Source organism: Pelophylax lessonae (genome assembly GCF_965119305.1).
Source record: "Pelophylax lessonae genome assembly, chromosome: 8".
Classification (NCBI taxonomy): domain Eukaryota; kingdom Metazoa; phylum Chordata; class Amphibia; order Anura; family Ranidae; genus Pelophylax; species Pelophylax lessonae.
Window position 1 is genome coordinate 163,382,891 of NC_138775.1, and position 23,050 is coordinate 163,405,940.

Sequence of the window (23,050 nt, forward strand, 5' to 3'; positions counted from 1 at the left end):
ATTAAAATTCATGTATCATGTCCACAACTTTGCAAAAGTGCACATGGCAGGTAGAAAAGTGCATAAATTTTGAATGCTCCACTCCGTGTTCACCAGAGCTCAAAGGTTGAGAAAAGTGCTCTGTCAATAAGATAAGATTGGCCTCTTACCAGACTCAATGGATCCCTATTACAGAGATAAAAGCAGCTTATAAAGGAGTGACCATGGCTGCAGATATCTCAAAAACCAAGTCTCCAAAACTTTGCAGGGATAGGCTCCACACATCCAGAAACCATGAAATAGGGAGAAGCCTCCTAGTGTAAATCAGCCAGACTTTATTTTTAATCACTTCTGGACTGGAAGGTTTTCCCCCTAATGACCAGGCAATTTTTTGAGATTCGGCACTGTGTTACCTTAACTGACAATTGCCGGTCGTGCGATGCTCTACCAAAATAAAATTGATGTCCTTTTTTTTTCCACAAATAGAGCTTTCACCTCCTTTCTTTTTACTAGTAATGGCGGCGATCAGCGATTTTTAGGGAGACTGCGACATTGCAGCAGGCAGATTGGACACCTAACTGACATTTTTAACACTTTTGGGGGGGGGGGGACCATTGACATTGCTACAGTATTCAGTGCTAAAAATATGTACTGTTACTGTACTAATGACACTGGCAGGGAAGGGGTTAACACCAGGGGCGATCAAAGGGTTAAATGTGTCCTAACTGTGTGGGGGATGGGCTTATTGAATGAACACAGAGACCTGTGTTCCAAAATAGGAGGAACACAGGAGCCCTGTGTTCATTGCTGACAGGACAGCGTTCTGCCATGTTTACAATGGCAGACCACCGTTCTGTCTCCACAGGGAGTGATCGCGGACCTGCAGATCAGCTTCCCCTGCCCCCACTCGCAGTCCCGCGAAGCGACGTACATGTACGTCATGTCGCGGGAACGAGCTGACTTGCCACAGTATATGTACAACAGCTGGTCGTCAAGTGGTTAAAAACGATAATGGTTACTCTTACATAGAGGTTAAAAATTCAAGCATGAATCAATGTATGTAGTGGCGGTGTCACCCATCCTGCTAGTTCAGAAGACGTCACACGTACTCTCGGGCCCGACGCGTTTCCACACAACTGTCATCTACTGGGGTTGGAGGATATCGTGTTACATCAGTCAACAGGCTTTTGAAGTGAAAGTGACATTGGAAATAGATTTTTAAACCCAGGACCAAATGTCACGATGAGCAAAGGTGTGTCTATCCTAAGTAATCCAATGTGAAAGCCAACCTGCTCACCAGCAGTGAACTGATGGTTGTCTACCAACAATGCATATGTTTCAAAGTGAGGTTTACCTATTGAATAATCCTATATATAAATATGGTGCACGCAGTTGCCATCTAGCGGATATTATATATCCACTAGATGGCAAGTGTAATGTAAGTGTAACCATTATTATTTTTTAATAAAATGTCTGGCTGATTTACACGTTGAGGCTTCTCCCTATTAATATATAGTTTCTGGATGTGTGGAGCCTATACCTGCAAGGTTTTGGAGACTTGGTTTTTGAGATATCTGCATCCGTGGTGTACAAGCTGCTTAGGGATCCATTGTGTCTGGTAAGAGGCCAATCTTATCCTTTTGACACAGCACTTTTCTCAAGCTTTGAGCACTGGTGAACACAGAGCAGAGCATTCGATATTTATGCACTTTTCTACCTGCTTTGTGCACTTTTGCAAAGATGTGGACTTGATACATGAATTTTCATATATAGCACTGAGACTTTGGCATTTATATTTATGCAGATGTTCATATATTTTTTATACAGTCAGGTCCATAAATATTGGGACATCTACACAATTAGAATCCTTTTGGCTCTATACACCGCCACAATGGATTTGAAATGAAACAAACAAGATGTGCTTTAACTGCAGACTTTCAGCTTTAATTTGAGGGTATTTACATCCAAATTAGGTAAAAGTTGTAGGAATTACAACAGTTTGTATATGTGCCTCCCACTTTTTAAGGGACCAAAAGTAATGGGACAATTGGCTCAAAAGAGCTGTCACTATCAGTGAAGCAAGCCATCATTTGGCTGAAAAAATACAAAACAAACCCATCAGAGAGATAGCAAACACATTAGGTGTGGCCAAATCAACTATTTGGAACATCCTTAAAAAGAAAGAACGCACCGGCGAGCTCAGCAACACCAAACGGCCCGGAAGACCACGGAAAACAACTGTGGTGGATGACCAAAAAATTATTTCCCTGGTGAAGAAAACACCTTTCACAACAGATGGCCAGATCAAGAACACTCTCCAGGAGGTAGGTGTAGGTGTATGTGTGTTAAAGTCAACAATCAAGAGAAGACTTCACCAGAGTGAATACAGAGAGTTCACTACAAGATGTAAACTATTGATGAGCCTCAAAAACAGGAAGGCCAGATTAGAGTTTGCCAAACAACATCTAAAAAAGCCTTCAAAGTTCTGAAACAACATCCTATGGACAGATGATACCAAGATCAACTTGTACCAGAGTGATGGGAAGAGAAGAGTATGGAGAATGAAAGGAACTGCTCATGATGGCTGCCAATGGAACTGGTTCTCTTGTATTTATTGATGATGTGACTGCTGACAAAAGCAGCAGGATGAATTCTGAAGTGTTTCGGGCAATATTATCTGCTCATATTCAGCCAAATGCTTCAGAACTCATTGGACGGCGCTTCACAGTGCAGATGGACAATGACCCAAAGCATACTGCGAAAGCAACCAAAGAGTTTTTTAAGGGAAAGAAGTGGAATGTTATGCAATGGCCAAGTCAATCACCTGACCTGAATCCGATTGAGCATGCATTTCACTTGCTGAAGACAAAACTGAAGGGAAAATGCCCCAAGAACAAGCAGGAACTGAAGACAGTTGCAGTAGAGGCCTGGCAGAGCATCACCAGGGATGAAACCCAGCGTCTGGTGATGTCTATGCGTTCCAGACTTCAGGCTGTAATTGACTGCAAAGGATTTGCAACCAAGTATTAAAAAGTAAAAGTTTGATTTATGATTGTTAATCTGTCCCATTACTTTTGGTCCCTTTAAAAAGTGGGAGGCACATATACAAACTGTTGTAATTCCTACACCATTCATTTGATTTGTATGTAAATAACCTCAAATTAAAGCTGAAAGTCTGAAGTTAAAGCTCATCTTGTTTGTTTCATTTAAATCCATTGTGGTGGTGTATAGAGCCAAAAATATTAGAATTGTGTTGATGTCCCAATATTTATGGACCTGACTGTATATTGTTTTGTTAATTGTGTTTGTGCAATTTGTTGCATACACTTGTAATTAGAGTAGAATTCATGCACCCAGATTGCATGAGTTGACTCATTGCACATTATGTGATTCACTCAATTTAGCTGGATTATGTTTATTTAATGTCATTTCTTCACATTTTTCTAGGAACAGCACACCATTTTTTTTAGTTTACCATTTCTTGTGCTGTATAGCTTGGCTCCTTGTATCCTTTAGAAAACCAGGCTGATCCTGTCTGGTTCTGCCCTCCCCCCTGTAAACTGACCACGGTTTATCATGGCTGCTAAGTCCTGACACCATGGTCAGTTTACATTCCTCCGTCATCCACAGCTCTCTTCTGTCCTTCTCTCTTCCCCCGTCAGCTAGTTTGTGCCGCTCTGCTCCCTGCCCCTTCCCTTCCTGCTGCTATAATACCTGTATCATAAACATACAATCCCCTCTGTTAGCTAACATTGTGTCCCAGTATCTGTGCTTTATAACAAAACAAATTGCAGATTTCTACCTTATTTCAGAGCGCCCCTCGGCGGTCATGTGACCGCCCGCCTCTCTCCTCCTCTCCTCCCGGCTGATGTCAGCGAGAGTTCTTGGCCCCTCCCGCTGTAGTTCTCAGCCCGGAAGAGGAGAGAGCCGAGCAGTCAAGTGAGCGTCGGGAGGTGCTCTTAACCACCTCCTTCCTAAGCCAATTCCGACACTTTGCTCCTACATGTAAAAATCAAATTTTTTTTGCTAGAAAATTACTTAGAACCCCCAAACATTTATATATATATATATATATATATATATATATATATATATATATATATATATATATATATATATATATATAATATATATATATATATATTTTTTTTTTTGTTAGCAGAGACCCTATAGAATAAAATGGTGTATGTTGCAATTTTTTGTGTCATACGGTATTTGCGCAGAGGTTTTTTAAACGCAATTTAAAAAAAAACACATTTCTGAAAAAAAAAAACAGTAAAGTTAGCCTAATTTTTTTTGTATAATGTGAAAGGTATCTATTTACTCAGTGTAACATTTAACATGTCATGCTTTAAAATTGCCTCTGCCCATGGAATGGTGGCAAACTATGGAGCCTAAAATTCTCCATAGGCGACGCTTTAAACACCTTTACAGGTTACCAGTTTGGAGTAGCACAGGATGTCTGGTGTTTGAAATATTGTTCTCTCTCTGACATTCGCGACAATACCTCACATGTGTGGTGCGATCACCCTATTACATATGTATGCGGGAGTAATGTATGCGTTCGCATTTGCGCGTAAGCACGGTGGGACGAGGGCGCTTACATTTTTTTTTATTATTATTTACTTTATAGAATTTTTTCTTTTTTAAAAAAATTTTTTTTTGTACAAACTTTATTGCTCTTACATGGGATGAACAACATCCCTTGTGACAGCATGGGCCATTACAAGTCCTCTTTATGGATAGATTTGGGGACCAATAGATCCCAAATCTCTCCTCTGGCCCCCTATGCAACCGATCAGGCCGAGATCGATCCAATCGTCTGCTTCTCTGTACAAAGGAAAGAGATACACTGCTCAAGGTAATGGGAAGCTTGATGACCAACAGCGGTGCTTGCCCCGGCTCGCCTCCGTGGACAGTCAATAATGAAAAGAAATGGCTGCACTCAAATGTGGTCAAAATCCAGGTTTATTGGACATCCCAATGTGGCAAAAAAGTGTCAAGGTAGACGCGTTTCACACACTAATATGTGTGCTTAATCATTACAATGTAATGTACTTGTAATGATTAAGCGCACATATTATTGTGTGAAACGCGTCTACCTTGCCACTTTTTTTGCCACATTGGGATGTCCAATAAACCTGGATTTTGACCACATCTGAGTGCAGCCATTTCTTTTCATTATCGTCTGCTTTTCTGGCCGCTGGTGGCCAGGTAAACAAAGGGGTGGAACCAGAAGTGATGTATACTCGTCGCTATCGGTTTACAGGGTTACAGAGAGAGAGGAACGACATCAGTTCCTCTTTCTCTGTACCATTGCCACTGGCCGCGACGCTCCCGGCCTTCGAGAGCCCGGTAGAGGTAGCTCTAGCCACTCAAATCACTTCTGACTTCTACAGAATCTCCGGCTGCAAACCATGCCTGTAGGTGCAGGCATCACCCCCGTACAACCACTGAAACCCAGGGACGTAAGGGTACGTCCTTGGGTGGGAAGTGGTTAAATAAGGTAGACATCTGCAATTTTTTCATGTAGCACAGACACTGGGACACACAATGTTGGCTAACAGAGGGGCTTGTATGTTTATGATACAGTGGATTTACAACTACTTTAAATGTTACCAAATACTGACATTTTAAGAAAACTTTAAAGCTTTTCTGACATGATACAAAAGTTTTTAAAGCTTTATTGGTACCATATAGCAGGCACCTCCATGTGTGATTAAAAGCATTAGCCCTGCTCTTCTTGATTCTTGCATTGCACTATTGGCCTATCAGTGTGAAAGGCTTCTTCAATGATTAATAATACAGAGAACAAGGCATGAGGTGACCAAGCAGTCAACAGCAAGAGCTGGGTGAAATTGCATACTACAGCACCCTGTTTCAGATGAATGTTTAGATTCTGATTCAGAGCCCCGGGGCATGCAATAGCTGAACTGATGCACAGGTGCACTTTAAGATGTTTTAAAACTCTTCAACTTCACTTTATAGATTATCCAGCAGAACAGCTGTTAACTTGCCACAGCTGAAACTCTCATCCACCAGGGCTTTATTTTTTCCAATCCCAAACTTACAGTCAACCAAAAAGATTTTAGGCCATGCTTGGATTTTTTTTTTTTTTTTTGAAAGCCCAGCATGCTCTGCAAATAAAATATGATGGCTACAATCTGTAATAAATTTATATTTTTAAAATAGACATTTATGCACATCCAAAAAAATTACCTAAATTTTTTAAAGTTAAAAAAAGACAATAATTTCCCTTTAGACTTTTAGCATTTCTGTAGTTGTTTTTACATATCCTGTTGTGTAGCTTTATTGCAGCTGACCTATGACTTATGTTCTTAGGCTGCATTAGAGTAAACCAATCACTTTAACCACCCCCCATCCGCGCTACAGCCTATATACGGCTGCAGCGCGGACTTGAATTTTCGGGAGGCCGTTATTAAACGGCCTCCCAGTGACACGCCCCCCGCGCGCTCCCGCGAGCGCGCATCAGGGAGAATCTGTGTCGGCCGTGTCCCTTGGACACAGCCGATCACAGATCGTGGTGAATGGCCAATCACAGTGGCCATTCACCACGTGATCAAGCCGTCCAATGAGAGATGATCTCATATGTAAACATATGAGATCATCTCTCATCGCCGGCGCTCCTTCCTCACACGGAGCCTGCAGTGTGAGGAAGGAGGGGGAGCCGTTAGCCGCCGGGGACACACAGGAATGTAATCAGGGCACTGATCACCAGTGCCCTGATTACTAAAGGTAAAACACCTACACAAATTGCCACCATCAGTGCCCACAGTGCCCGCCATCAGTGCCCCCCATCAATGCCCACAATCAGTGCCCATAGTGCTGTCAGTCAGTGCCCATCAGTGCCTGCTCATCTAGGCACTGATGAGCACTGACTGGCAGCACTATGGGCACTGAGTGTGGGCACTGATGGTGCTGCCCATCAATGCTCATCAGTGCCGCCCATCAGTGCTCATCAGTGCCATCCGCCAGTGCCCATCAGTGCCGCCTATCAGTGCCCATCAGTGCCGCCCGTCAGTGCCGCCTCTCAGTGCCCAGCAGTGCCACCTCTCAGTGCCACCTCTCAGTGCCCAGCAGTGCCACCTCTCAGTGCCCAGCAGTGCAGCCTATCAGTGCCCATCAGTGAAGGAGAAAAATTTATTTTCAAAATTTACTCGCAGAAAATAAGAAAAACTTTTTTTTTTTTTTCAAAATTTTCTGTCTTTTTTCTTTTTTTTTGTAAAAAATAAAAAACCCAGAGATGATTACATACCACCAAAAGAAAGCTCTATGTGTGTGAAAAAAATGATAAAAATTTCATATGGGTACAGTGTAGCATGACCGCGCAATTGTCATTCAAAGTGTGAGAGCGCTGAAAGCTAAAAATTGGTCTGGATGGGAAGGGTGTTTAAGTGCACAGAAGGCAAGTAGTTAATATCGTCTTTGTCTCATGCAGAAGAATATATAAATAATTGAATAAAATAAAAACTTTAAACGTTTATGAAACTTTCTTACTAATTGTTTGATATATTCTCTGGTTATGTGACCTAGGGTTGAATTTTGTAGGTTACTTTCTCTCTTGCTTGATAGAGGTCTTTATTGTAATAAGCATCTGATGTCATTACCATAGCAACAAGTAAAGTCATTAGAAAAAGAAGTACATCTCTGGGAAATTTTTGACTTTTTTCATCATATTTAAACAGGCAAACCTCTCCATTAAAAGAGTACTATAGGTAATAGGTGATATATTTGAACGAATGAAAACAATTACATAAAAATTGACATGGTCTATTCATTCTCATAATCTAAATTAACAACAATTCACATATGGAAAATAAATTACACATACATTTACCACCACTTTAAACCAGGTGTTCCAGATTATGTCCAAATGATTAGAACACCCTTACGGAGTATCCAGGTGAAATCTATCTTACCTCAGATATTAAGGGCCATGTGTGTGCTCTTTTTACCATTGATATATGTGGTATTGTCATGTCAAGATCAAAAGAGCTTTCTAAGACCCTCAGAAAGAAGCTTGTGGATGTCTATGGGTCTGCCAAGGGATTTAAAAAGATATGGGGGCAAAGCATTTGAAATCGCTTTTTCCATTTAAATAATCTAAAAGAGGTGTAGATGGGACTTGGACTGGCTGGTTCAGCAAATTTAGACCAAGAACTGTTTTTATGCTAAAAGAATTCTCCAAGAATCTCAACATTTCATCACTGTATCTGCAGGTAACGTTTGCATAGCTAAGTCGACCATAGGCTGTTCGAATCTTGGCCGATTAAGCAGGAACCGGCCAAGATTCGAACCTTGTATGGGTGGACTGAATGTGAGTTGATTGATCAATCTGTAAGCTGTTATAGCCTCTAGCAATAATCGCTGTGTTCTTCCGTGGGGACAGCCCCCCTCCCCCTGTCAAGAGAACACAATGGCTCGGTGGGAGGGTTTCCCATGTCAACACTGTCTATTCTTCTAGATTGTAAGCTCTAACGAGCAGGGCCCTCTAGTTCCTCCTGTTTTGAATTGCATTGTAACTGTATTGTCTTCCCTCACATTGTAAAGCGCTGAGCAAACTGTTGGCGCTATATAAATCCTGTATAATAATAATAATATCCTTAGTGCTGTCTCCACTTACAACATACCTCTGTAGAGAGACACTGAAGAACGGGAGACTGGTGCACACACACACATGCTAGTTTTTATACATCTTTGTCATCAAAATCACAACCTGAGAAGATGGCAGTAGAAAATGCAAATGGTGGATCAGGTCTAAACAATACCTGGCTACCAAGCACTGCCTGTAAAATATATTAACAAAGGGTTCCTCCTAGTGGTTGATGTCTAAACTGCACACCTATTTAACTTATTGTGCTTTCCCCTGCACTTTGAGTTTAACAGCCCTCATCGCACAGTGCCCAGCCACAATAAAACAAGCACAGGTAAATTAAAGGGTTCGTTTACCGTTACCAAAAAACTGCCTATGTAGATACAGTGGATATAAAAAGTCTACACACTCCTGTTAAAATGTCAGGTTTCTGTGATGTAAAAAAATGAGACAAAAATCATTTCAGAACTCTTTCCATCTTTAATGTGACCTATAATCTGTATAACTCAGTTGAACAACAAACTTAAATATTTTAGGTCAAGGGAAGTAAAAATGAAAAACTAAAATAATATGAATGCATAGGTGTGCACACCCTTAAACAAAATACTTTGTTGAAGCACCTTTTGATTTTATTACAGCACCCAGTCTTTTGGGTAGAAGTCTTATCAGCATGGCACCTCTTGACTTGGCAATATTTGCCCACTCTTCTTTGCAAAAACACTCCAAATCTGTCAGATTGTGAGGGTATCTCCTGTGCACAGCCCTCTTCAGATCACCCCACAGATTTTTAATCAGATTCAGGTCTGGGCTCTGGCTGGGCCATTTTAAAACTTTCATCTTCTTCTGGTGAAGCCACTCATTTGTTGATTTGGATGTATGCTTTGGGTCGCTGTCGTGCTGAAAGATGAAGTTTCTCTTTGTGTTCAGCTTTCTAGCAGAAGCCTGAAGGTTTTGTTCCAATATTGACTGGTATTTGGAACTGTTCATAATTCCCTCTACCTTGAATAAGGCCCCTGTTCCAGCTGAAGAAAAACAGCCCCAAAGCATGAAACTGCTACCACCATGCTTTACTGTGTGTATGGTGTTCTTTTGGTGATGTGCAGTGTTGTTTTTGCACCTAACACATCTTTTGAAATGGCCAAAAAGTTCAACCTTGGTTTTATCAGACCATAACACATTTTCCCACATGCTTTTGGAAGACTTCAGATGTGTTTTTGCAAAATGTAGCCGGGTTTGGATGTTTTTCTTTGCAAGAAAAGGCTTCTGTCTTGCCACTCTACCCCATAGCCCAGACACATGAAGAATTTGTGAGATTGTTGTCACATGTACCACACAGCCAGTGCTTGCCAGATATTCCTGCAGCTTCTTTAATGTTGCTGTAGGCCTCTTGGCAGCCTTCCTGACCAGTTTTCTTCTCGTCTTTTGATCAATTTTGAAGGGACGTCCAGTTCTTGGTAATGATGTTGTGCCATGTTTTCTCCACTTGATGATGACTGTCTTCACTATGTTCCATGGTATATCTAATGCCTTTGGAAGTTCTTTTGTATCCTTCTCCTGACGGATACCTTTTAACAATGAGATCCCTCTGATGCTTTGGAAGCTCTCTGCGGCCCATGGCTTTTGCTGTAGGATGCAACTAAGAAAATGTCCAGAAAAACCTACTAGAACAGCTTAATTTTATTTGGGGTTAATCACAGGCACTTTAAATGATGGCAGGTGTGTACTGACTCCTATTTAACACGAATTTGAATGTGATTGCCTAATTCAGAACACAGCTACATCCCCAGTTATAAGAGAGTGTGCACACTTATGCAACCACATTACCACATTATTTTCATTTTTTTTTTTTTTTTACCCCCCCATAAAAGATTTCAGTTTGTTTTTCAATTGAATTGTACAGCCTGTAGGCCACGTTAAAGGTGGAAAAAGTTCTAAAATGGTTTATCTTTGTCTCATTTTTTTACATCACAGAAACCTGACATTTTAACAGGGGTGTGTAGACTTTTTATATCCACTGTAAGCGTCCTCTGTAGATAAAAACAAATTGTGCAGCTCTTGCTACAGTTGTAGGCCATTTACATATCTCATGAACCCAGACTGGAATACTCCCCAGAGGCGTACCTAGGGTCTCCAGCGCCCTTGGCGAGGAGCTGTATCGGCAATGAGAGAGAGGGGGTGGCAGTGAGAGAGAGGGGGTGGCAGTGAGAGAGAGGGGGTGACAGTGAGAGAGAGAGGGGGTGACAGTGAGAGAGAGAGAGGGGGTGACAGTGAGAGAGAGAGGGGGTGACAGTGAGAGAGAGAGGGGGTGACAGTGAGAGGGAGAGAGAGAGAGAGAGGGGGTGACAGTGAGAGAGAGGGGGCACCGTGACAGTGAGAGAGAGGGGGGTGAGAGAGAGAGGGGTGACAGTGAGAGAGAGTGAGAGAGAGAGGGGGTGACAGTGAGAGAGAGTGAGAGAGAGAGGGGGTGACAGTGAGAGAGAGTGAGAGAGAGAGGGGTTGACAGTGAGAGAGAGTGAGAGAGAGAGGGGGTGACAGTGAGAGAGAGTGAGAGAGAGAGGGGTGGCAGTGAGAGAGAGGGGGTGGCAGTGAGAGAGAGGGGGTGACAGTGAGAGAGAGAGGGGGTGACAGTGAGAGAGAGGGGGGGCACCGTGACAGGGAGAGAGAGGGGGGTGAGAGAGGGAGGGGGTGACAGTGAGAGAGAGAGGGGGTGACAGTGAGAGAGAGAGGGGGTGTGACAGTGAGAGAGAGTGAGAGAGAGAGGGGGTGTGACAGAGAGGACCCCTAGCCCTGTCTGCACTCCCTCTTGTGCCCCCATGTACCAATCCCTATTTGCTGGAAGGTGTGTGTGATACTCAGTAAAGCACCTTTCAGCAAGATGACAAGGAGCAGGCTGGACCTGATTTCTTGGTCACGGAGGTCACACACTAGCAAAGCTTTATTGTGGCTGGGAACAAGCATAGAAGCAGCTACAAGTGCACACATTTATCTTCAGGCTGTCTCCCCTCTAACTCAGTGCAATACACTTTACCTTAAAGTCATGCAACCAGGTGCTGTGAATAGGAAACGATCATCCCCAGGACATGGATCTGGGCTCCGCCTCCTCATTACTCTTCTCTTGTTGTAACAGAGCCGACAGGCTTGCCTCCCTCCCTGCCGTTTTGCCAGTCATGGCAGGGGAGTGGAGGGGAGTGGAGGGGGGGCGCCCGCCCGATGTCTGTCTCATGCTGAGCCTCCGGGAGCCAGCTAAGCTTCTGTCACTGGCAGAGAGAGTGCAGAATTCATCCCCCATTTGCAGCCTGTTGAGCCTGGAGCTGCCTAGGAGCCTTCTGATGACGAGCTGTTGTGGGCGGAGCCCTGTGACACCGAGCTCCGAGTCATACACTAACAGTCAGTATGGACACACAGCGGGCGGCTTCCCCGGGAATGGAGCGGAGCGGGGGGGGCGGGGGTCGTCGGCTGAACGGAGGACCGGGAGGAGCAGTAAGTGCTCTGCTTCTGCACTACACTGCCAGTGTTTTTCCGCCCCCCCCTCGGCCTGCGCCCCTGGCGGGCGCCGTTCTGTCCAACCCCACGGTACGCCCCTGATACTCCCAGGACATTGCTAGGACATTGCTAAGTGGGGCCTACTCATTACTGCTCACCTCCACTATCACAGGAGTGAGCTCTCAAATGCTGAGCTTAGAGCTACTCATAAGGGTAGAGGAAGCTCATGTAAGGAAGTTTGAACCAGAGAAAAAACTCACTCCTGCAAGGGTGGAGGTGAGCAGTAATGACTAGGCTTCACTTAGCAACATACTTGGAGTATTCCAGTCAGGCTTCATAAGATACGTAAATGGCCTACACCTATAGAAAGGGCATTATTCATCTTTAGTCAGAGCTGCACAGTTTGTTCTTGTCTACAAATGTTACTTACCTGCAGAAGCAGCAGTTTTGTAAAGGTGAACTAACCCTCTAAGGCAGGGATCTTCAAACTATGGCCCTCCAGCTGTTGTGGAACTACATCTCCCATGAGGCATTGTAAAACTCTGACATTCACAGATATGGCTAGGCATGATGGGAATTGTAGTTCCTGAACAACTGGAGGGCCATATTTTGGAGACCCCTACTCTAAGGGAAATACTTCCTAACAGTAAAAGACCTGCCACAGCCATGCATAACCATGAATCCTGAGAGACAGGGACAGACAAACTACTACAGCTTTGGTCTAAATCATTTTGCCAATTTTACCAGAAAACTGGCCAGAGCTAAATAGCGGAGACCTGTGCAACATGGAACACAGCTGGGATGTCATTGCTGACAACAGGACTGTTGATGAGAGAACACTAATTGGAAAATCCTGTGCTCGAAAGCTAACTAGAGAATCTTTGATATTAAATATATGGCATGAATCTACCAGTAGCTGTTCATAGTGGAAAATATTCCTAATGAACAGAAAAATAATAGCTGAAGAAAATATGTCCACTTTTCTGAGTGCACTAAGCAAAACCAACCAGAGGTTATAGCCTTAAAGTGGTTGTTACCCTGGAAAAAAAAAGATGAAAAAAATAGATCCTGTTGCTTTAAAGCATGAATAACAGCACAGTGCTTGTGCTGTGTAATTTGGCCCTTTCTATCATCTAAAATACCTGGCTGATCCTGCCTGGTGCTGCCCTCCCCTCTGTAAACTGACCACGGTTTATCATGGCTGCTGAGCCCTGACACCATGGTCAAATTACGTGCATCCATCATCTGCTGTCTCTCCTCTGTCCTCTCCCCCCTCACTCTCTGCCTGTCAGCTTGTGTCAGGGCCCGCCCCTTCCTTCCTGCTGCTAAAATTACTTGTCAATTTTCATACAATTCTCAGTGTTTGATAATGTTATTTGCCCAGTGTGTGCTTTATAAAAACAACGCCGTTTTATACCTTATTTCAGGGAGCAGCTTGCATCTCTCCTCCTCTCCTCCCAGCTGATGTCACCGGGGGATGCTCAGCCCCTCCCGCTGTAGCTGCCAGATCAAGAGAGGAGGGAGGCAGGCAGTCACATGAGCTCTGAGCGGTGCTCTGATAAAAGGTATTAGACAAAGATTTGTTTTTATAAAGCACATGCACTGGGCACATAACATTATCGAACACTAGGGGTTTCTATGAATAAAACACAGTGGCTTTACAATCACTTTAAGGGAGCAGGCCCTCCATTCTTATTTGCCAAGTGTGCATTGCTACTGAAGCCAGAGATAGAAAAAAAAACATATTCTGCACATCTTTAAAACTGAAAGTACAGAAAAGTCCCTGTTGATCCTGTCAGAAAAACAGTCAGTTTGTTAACTTTCTGAGCAGTCTGCCTGTTCTACACTGAAATCCCAACAGATTTATCAGCCCTGTCAAGTTAATTTCTGTGGACTAAACACCCTCCCCCATTGTTATGGAGAAGAAAAGAGGGGGAGTTGTTCTGTAGCCTAAAACAGGAGTGAGCCACCTAGGATGACTGCATAGATACAGTATAGTACATAGTATCTTGGAAGATGCTGGGCTTTACTTCCTCATTACAAGGTTTCCCCCTGATGACTGTTTTTTAAGGACTAATGGATGAAAAATTAGGCAGAAGCAGAAAAGGTGCTGAAAGCCTCAATCCATAGAATTGATTAAAACAGAAGCAGGGGGATGCTTGTCTGCAGCTGATCAGGTACAGATTAAACACTTATGTATACAAAAAACAGGCTTGGCATGTACAATATTTGCCATTTTATATAAAGGGAGTAAATGAAAATTCCCTATAATTTTTTTGTGAAATGCCTTTTACATACAAAATAGCACAAACTGATATTTATAACAGGAAATAATAACTACCAGTAATTCGTTTGATAAAACCTATACGTAATTGAAAATATTTTTTTCAAATATAAAATTAAGCAAATAATGCCTGTTAATATAAACAAAAAAATTGACTTGAAAGTCCTAACACTGTTACCTTAAAGTCATTATAATCTAGAGGGCTCTCCTTTACATCTGACCAGGATTTTTTCTGCAAGTTTGATGTAACTGGAGCAGAAGGCTGTGAATGATGGGAAGCTGAAGATTGCACACTGTACCTGCAACACAAACATTATGGTTGTACAAACACTATAAATTCATTTTTCAGCCAGTGGTAAATGTATTCTAAAGCTGAGCTTTAGCAGAAGGTAAGTATTGTGCATACTTTGTTGGCTAAAAATAATGTGAATAGATTCTTTCAATACTGTAAAATCTTTTTTATGGGATCCTTCAAAAATCGCACAACACATGTCATGACGTATGATAATGTACATTGTGTTTCACTGAGTGAGCCCTAATAGTTAAAAAAAAAAAAAAAACAAGTGTTTTATCAGTGCAGTAAAGGTCATTATTACCACAATAGAGGGTTTATCTGCTAAAATTCATAATGACCACAACTATTAAGTGAAAATTGTATTGATTGGGTTTAGATCTACTTCATTTTTTTGGGTCAACATGATCCCAAAGAAGGACTGACGGACTTTCTAACACTGCTGAATCATCTTATAATTTTGTTTACGAATCCATAGAGATAAATAGTTCCTTTGAGTTCTACCACAATCATTCAGACAAGCACTTAAGGGCCAAATTTAGTTAAAGCCAAATAATCTATCACTATGTTTTTGGGTTGTACGAGTCAACCAGAGCTTATAAAGTCTAAACAAATACAGAGAAACCCACAAAGTTAATGGAGAAATAGTTCCCTGGGAAATGAACCAAGGTAAAACCATGGCACTATACAGCCATAATGCCCCACTAATATTATCACACAATTAAGAGCCCATTCACACAGGGGCGACACGACTTGCCGGGGCGACCTGTGAAGTCGCGGTGCACAGCGTGCACCGCGCCCTCGGCGCGACATGCACGGACTTCATATCATTGAAGTTAATGCAAGTCGCCTCCAGGTCGCCCCAAAGTAGTACAGGACCCTTTTTCTAAGTCGGAGCGACTTGTGTCGCTCCTATTAGAACGGGTCCTGTGCTAATCAATGGCAGGCGACCCACCACGACTTGTCAGGTGACCAAGTCACCTGACAAGTCGCGCTAGTGTGAATGGGGACTTAAACCACTCTCATTTTTACATCAATTTCAGCATCCTCAAGCAAAACTTACACAATTTTGAAGTGTCCATTCACAAAATTAATCAATTTTTACAAAAGGGCCAAATTTCACATTCATTTTAGTTTACCTGCTTAAATGCATGTACTGTCTGTCCATATCGTACTTGCTGTCATCTAGCTGGTTTGTAAGGCTAACTTGGTTTTGTGAATCACCTACAATTCTGGATCTAGATGCTCCATATGGCTTCTGCTTGTGCAATGCTGTAAAAACATAATATATGCATATTGTAAAAAAATAAATAAAAGTATCCCATAGTTTGTGGAGGCTATAACTTTTGCGCAAACTTTTGGACTTTGTTCCTAGCCTTTTCAGGCAACCTTATAGCAGGAACATGCTTCTATTTTCTGGATTGTCTTTAAGGTCTTTCTGGACTGTCTTTACTAGGGTGTCTGACTACTAGATAATTTAGGTTATCAGTGCATCTACTCCCTCTTGCGTTCTTATAGGAAGCAGACTGTAGTAGCAGGGACAGACTTGGTGTGCTATTTATCAAAAACCTTTCCATGATTTGGCCTGTAACCACCATTATTTGATTTTTTTTTCAAGCACTCTTATACTTGGTTTAGTGTGTCTCAGTGTAATGTAAGCTGGCCATATTGGGACACAACACAACTATTACTTATGAAGAATGGACAGAGGGAACAGAGCCAGCTCAAAGCAGGATCCTTTGACCTATGACAAAGTCTGCCATTAACTCTGTAGGTGTAAATGAAAGCTGGTAGGAGGGCTTGAGTTATATGCTTCTCCCTACTGTAATACAAAACTGTATCCCTGATAAATAGCCCAGCTTGGATAACATAATTAATGGTAGTTGTCCCTTCCTCTGAGTAAGGCTCCAAGCAGGACATTGTGACTTCTGGTTGCTAGGGGCCCTTACAACTAACACAAGTGTCCCCATTTGAAGATTTTTTCCTTTATTCCTGTTTTAGTAACAATTTTTGATTTCCATCACTTTTTGATCACCAGGACAGAGCTCATTATGCATCTTAAAGCTCAAGTTTAGCAGTAAAAAAAATTAACATTGCGTGTATAATGTTCTGTGGAAGGGGGAGAGTCTGATTATTTTTTTTTTTTTACAGGGTTCTCTTGCCCATTCGGGGATCCTGTTACATGTAAAATAACTATTTACCATCACAGCACCGGAAGTACAGCATTAGGAAGAAGAGCGGGCATCCTGCAAAGATTTCATTTAATGCATGCCTGAGAAGGGAGGGGTACATCTTTGTGTACTGTGCTATGTGCTGGGATTAAGAATTCTGGTGCTGTACATTGATATTGGGACAATATGAAACCAAACAAAAAGCTATGAAGAAGCAGGTGAGCAGATTCACAATAAAATACATTTGATTAAATATCAGGAACCCATGTTCAGTTACTCAGTAAATACCCAATGAAGAGGCTTGCATAAAATTAGACTGTGGACACATCATAAAAGCTTGCAATGTTTTACCCTTATCTGTCATTAATATGTTAGAGTTCAGCATTGTGCTTTGATTTCCAGCAGAAAATGTTCCATTTTTGTATTTATTCCAAGATGGACTTGATACTACAGGGGTAAAACCTGAAAAAGAAAATCCACACAAATGTTATATTATATATTAGCTCACAGAATGTAGTATGAAAATGATATTGTTCAGTTCTACATTTCTACATTTGGGTTAGACTGACAGGAAGAAATCAAGGTAAACCAAAACATATAGATATAACACATATATTAAGGGATCTGATTTGTACATTATATTAACCACTTAAGGACTGCCCACCATACATATACTGTGGCAGGGTGGCCCTTAAGCGCAAAATCATATCACATATATGTGATTTTGCTTTAAAGCTCTAGGGGGCACGCGCGCGCCACCGGCGCCGCGCTCCCGAAGTGATTAGACACAGCCAGTCTACGGGTCGGACGGCCGTGATCGCTGCTGGCCACCCGCAATTGTCAAGGAAACTGACAGAACGGCTGTCTGCCTATGTAAACAAGGCAGGCGGCTGTTTTGTCAGACAGGAAGGGAGAGATCGTGTGTTCCTACTAATCAGGAACACCAATCTCTCCCTTCCTGCAATCAGACCAGTCCCCCTACAAAAAACATTCCCTAGGAGCATACTTAACCCCTTGATCGCCCCTGATGTTAACCCCTTCCCTTCCAGTGTCATTTATACAGTAACAGTGCATATTATGAAGCACTGAGCGCTGTATTGGTGTAACTGGTCTGCAAAAAGTGTCACTGAGTGTCAGATCTGTCTGCTACAATGTCGCAGTCCTGCTAAGAATCGCTGATCGCGCCATTACTAATAAAAACAATAAAAAGTCCATAAATCTAGTTCATAGTTTGCAAACGCTATAAATTTTGCGCAAACCAACTATTATACGCTTTTTGGGATTTTTTTTTTACCAAAAATATGTAGCAGAATACAAATTGGCCTAAACTGATAAAGAAATTTGATTTTTTTTTACTAGGAATGATATATAGGAGAAAGTAAAAAATATTGTTTAGTTTTTTTTCACAATTGTCAGTTTTTTTGTTCATAGCGCAAAAAATAAAAACCACAGAGGTGATCAAATACCACCAAAATAAAGCTCTATTTGTGGGGAAAAAAAGGACATCAATTTATGTTCAGTGTCGCACGACCGCGCAATTGTCAGTTAAAGCAACGCAATGCCGTTATGCAAAAAATGGGCTGAAGTGGTTAACAAGGAAAGGAGGACAGCAAAGTGAATGCAAACCTAAGGCTCCATTTACATCTAAATGTTCCATGACCTCAAATACACTGCAAACCCAAGCAGCAGATGCCCCATTTTGTGCATGTCAAAATGAACGGTTAAAATGTGTACAAAGTTTAATGCATTTGTCGCGCATAGGACAGCCCATTTAAATGAATGGGCTGCCCTATGTGTTTAGTGCAAAAATACGCGCTCACTCGGTGCTCAGCTGTGTATGCAACCTAACTGTAACCTGTCTGAAGTTCATCTGCATTCCATGGGAAGCAGTGTGGGATTATGATGCCATTATGCCCATCCTGATTGGTGGCAGAGAGCCAGAACAGATTGGCTAGGATGGAAAGAAGCTGCCTGACTGGACAATGCAAGGGTGCTCTTTTTAAAAGCCAGAGTGCTGTTTCCTGGTCCCACTGTTATCCGGCTGCCGACTGGTCTCTGTTGAATGCGGTTGGTGAGCCTACTCCTGATTTTCTCTCTCTTACTGCATGGCTTTGGTTCAGATCCTATTATTTTCAGCCAATGCTGCAGCTCTTGCCTCCATTTCCTGGAGCTGCTGTCATATACTGTATCCTGCTACCCTCCATCAATCCCTCTCTATACACAAAAGTCGCAAGAGAGCTGTTTCTTCCTCTAGTGATCATTGCTCACCGTCTCAACACGATTCCCATTCTAAGGCTAAATCAAAGCAGCTTCATGCATGGCATCATTCTTCGTCAGCTTTTAGCCTTTCTTTCCGGCATCACCAGGGGAGTTCAAACTTTAGCCGTAGCCAGCTTGCCCCCAGAGAGCAGGCTTGTGGAGCAGAGTCTATGCCATCAAAACGATTTTGCGAGACTTGCTTTATAGAAGTGTCTCAGAACAGGCAGGCAGTAAATGAGGATATTAAGTCCTACATTAAGAAAGCAGTAGAGGAAGGTATGAAGATATAATAGCATTAAGTATTTTTACACCCCAGATAAACTTGCACCCAACTTAAATCATTATCACTAATTTATACTTGTTCTTTTCTTTTTGTGAGATTTTAATTCGATTTTTTTAAAATAAAAGTTTTTATGATTTATATATTCTGTTTACTGATATCTGTGAAAGTCCCATTCCAAACCGGTTTTGGAAGGTATGAAGAGTTTTCTCCTGGCTTCCTCCAGCAGTAGGTCACATGCTTGTTTGAGGGCACAGGAGGATGGTTCTCCAGAGCCCTGAGCCTTTAGAGCCAATCCAGATTTTGACTCTAAGGAAGAAGATTTAGAAGTTTTTTCATTTAATTTTGTCTTGGTTCCTTCTTTCATATTGCCAGTGAAGCAAGCAATTGAATGGGAGGAAGATTCTCCATCACCATGGGAGCATAGGAAGTATTACCCAAACATAAGAAGGGAGCTTCCAAAATGTCCTCTATTGCAAGAGATAAAGAGGCTTTTTGAGGAAGAAGTGGCTAAGCCAGACAGGAAGCAGACTGTTTAGAACAGGCTAAAAAATATGTAACTATATGTACGGTCATCTGACATGGAATCCTGGGAGATGCCTCCGAAGGTGGAACCTTCTTTACAGAAGAGCAGATTTGGATTGAATAGTCTTTTCCACAGCGTGAGCTGCCTGAAGGCCTGCGGTCGCTCCCACTTCATTGCCAGAGCCATGAGGGTTTGGCCGTTTGAAGTCGAGTCAGTTCTCACCCCCAGAGGAAGATTCAGTGGGCAAGGTCTAAAGTTTTTAGCACAGTTTATCGCTGAAGCAGCAGTAGATCTGGTTACATTTACTGCCAGAATCATGGTGCGCTGGTTCATGGCCAGGGAGGCTCTCTAGGTTAAAACATTGGTCTGCTGACTCTGCCCCTAAGCAAGGGCTGTGTTGTATCCCATTTTCAGGGGGAACTCTCTTTGGGAAAACTTTGGAGAACACTATATGCTGGGTGACTGGAGGGAAATCTGCTCCCCCAAGATTGGAAGCAGGGTTTTCAGCCCTTTTGTGTGAGTAGGAAGTCTTGCAAACAGTTCAAAGGTTTATACTTCTACCGATCAGGCAAAGAGTACTCCTACTTTCCGTGGCGTGCTGGCTGCAATTGCTTCGGGGACCAGTCCAATGCTGCTCATACACTAGACGAAAAATCGTTAAAAAATCAGTAACTTGGACAGTTTGTTCATTTTTCAGCCAGTTAATGGGCACAAATCAGTAATCTGTTGTGACATTTTTGAGCCAAAAAAACGAAGGACAAGTTTGGAAAATTTCAACTGAATGACCAATAAATTGAAAGGTTAATGTATTTCTCATCCGAACTGTTTGCACTAGGTATATGTGACAATATGAACGAAAAACTGATTCGTATAGGGTATGGCTAGCATAAATCTAGAAAAGCAGGATACCTGCTGGTGGGGGCATGGCTGGCCCATTTTGGTAAAATCTGGGCAGATAGAATCTCGGATTCCTGTGTTCTAAGAGTAGTATGCAAGGAGTTTCACCTTCAATTTGAGAACCCTCCTCCAAGGTCTCTCTTTGTATATACAAATGTTCCAGCATCTCCAGAGAAATGGTCATTGCTGGAATTCAATATTACAGAGTTGCTGGAGTTGTGGGCCATAGTTTCAGTTCCAAAGTTTAAGAAGGGGGAGGTGTATTCTCCTTTTCCTTGTGCAGAAATCCTAAGGCGAGTGATATCCATTTCTGGACTTCGATCCCCTAAACCCCTATCTAAAGCAAGAATCTATCTGCATGTAGTCTCTGAAAACTATTACTGCAATAATACAGAGAGGAGTTTGGATGATCTCAGTAGACCTAGAAAATGCCTACTTCTATATTCCGATCACCAAGCTTCAACAGTTCTTGGGATTTCACTATGGGAGCAGGCCATTTCAATTCAGATGCTTACTGTTCTGCCTCATTTTGGCACCAAGGACCTTCTTAGTTCTGGTCACAGTGATTGCATTTCTTCCTGAAAGTGGGGTCCAGGTATTTCATTACCTGTACGACGTTCTCATTCTTGCCCGGCCTAGGAGAAGTTCACTTGAAGAACTCACAGAATTTAGTTGGCTGTTGAATAGGAAAAAGAGACAGCTGGTCCCTTCCCAGAGCCTCATATACTTGGGGATGTCCTTTAACACAGTGCATTACAGAGTTTACCTTCCACAGCATAAGATCGAATTCTTGAGTCCAAGGATATGATTTCTTCAGCCTCAATAACAATATGCCAATCCATTTCTCCTGAGTTAGTGGAATCGCGTATCCATTGCTCAAATCATCCAGATACCTTGCTTTATTCGCCAGGACCTCTCATGGTGGACCCAGAGTTCCAAACTTTCTTTAGACAGACCCATTAACCCTTGAGACTGGATCATAGTTGCACCAGATTCCAGTCTCCAGGGTTAGGGAGCCCATTGTCGGGACTTGAGGGCTCAGGGAGAATGGAGCACTCTGATTCCTTGCTGTTCCAATCTGTTGGAGCTCAAAGCAGCCAGAGAGGCGCTGAAAGCATTCCTACCCATCATATGGGGCCAGAGGGTCAGATTGTTGATCGACAACAAGACGGCTGTCTTCTTCATAATAAAGCAAGAGGGGACAAAGTTGCAGCTTCTTCAAGAAATGGCAGAAATCTTTGTATCAGCAGAGAGCCATTTTCAGGATTTGTCCGCTTCTTGTCTTCCAGGGCCTTAGAACACCCTGGCAAACCAGGTGAGCTGGAAATTATCGAGCCATGAGGAGTGGATGCTGAATCCCCAGTATCTGAAGGGAGTGTTTGCATGATACTGGCCAAGGGGGCCATGGTTCTCCCTCCTGTGTCACCTAGTAACATGTCCTCCAATCAGACTTCCTCAAGCCTGAGACCTGTTCCTGCAGGATAGCCAGTCTAGCCCAAACCCAGTCTGTCTGGCCTTGACTACATGGAATTTTAAAAGCAGCAAGCTTCAAGACATAAACATTTCTGAGTCAGCAGTATCCACTCTTCTAACAACCAGGTTGGTTTCTACAAAGTCTACATACCACTAGCTGTGGCAGAAGTTTGAAGACTTTGCTTCCCAGCATAATTTTTCCTTTCAGTCTCCTTCAGTGTCGAATGTGCTTCGTTTCCTCCAGCCAGTGCTTGACGCTGGATTGAGCTACAGCACTCTGAAAGTGAATGTATTTGCATTGTTGGCCCTTACAGATACATTCTGGTCAAGAGAGCCTCCTGGTGATCTGATTTCTAAATGTAGCAATCAAGATTTATCCTCCTAACTGTCTGATTGTTCCGAAGTAGGATCTGCCATTCATTTTGAAAAATTAGTTTGCACTTTTTTTCCAGATTCAAAGAGCCCTTTGTGGTACCTCACACTGAAAATGTTTTTTGTAACAGCAATAGATTCAGCAAGACGAGTTTTGGATACTAGTGCCTTCTCCTGTAAGGAACCATTCTGCACCTTTTTACAGATAGTGTTATATGAAGGCCTTCTCCTAGCTTCCTACCGAAAGTTTACTGAGAAATTCACTTCAACTGATAGTCTGTCCTTCCAGGCATTCCACCTTCAGACCTAAAATCTCTCCTTCAAATTTACTTGTCTTGGACTGAGCCATTTCTGAAATCAGACGCCCTCTTTGTAATTTCTAGGGGGTCTCAGGAAGGGCTTTCCCACTCCCCCTAGAGC

At 42.5% G+C, this 23,050-nt stretch overlaps 1 protein-coding gene across 1 annotated transcript in view; it reads right to left on the minus strand.

Moving 5' to 3' along the window:
- The window catches only part of AKNAD1 (AKNA domain containing 1), an 84,800-nt gene that overhangs the window by 732 nt on the left and 61,018 nt on the right, over nt 1-23,050 (minus strand). Inside the window, exons 16-18 of the mRNA XM_082265909.1 lie at nt 17,175-17,285; nt 15,792-15,924; nt 14,539-14,659 (exon numbers count right to left, since the gene is read on the minus strand). Of these exons, the coding sequence (XP_082122035.1) occupies nt 14,539-14,659; nt 15,792-15,924; nt 17,175-17,285 (365 nt within the window). The remainder of the gene's footprint in view (nt 1-14,538; nt 14,660-15,791; nt 15,925-17,174; nt 17,286-23,050) is intronic.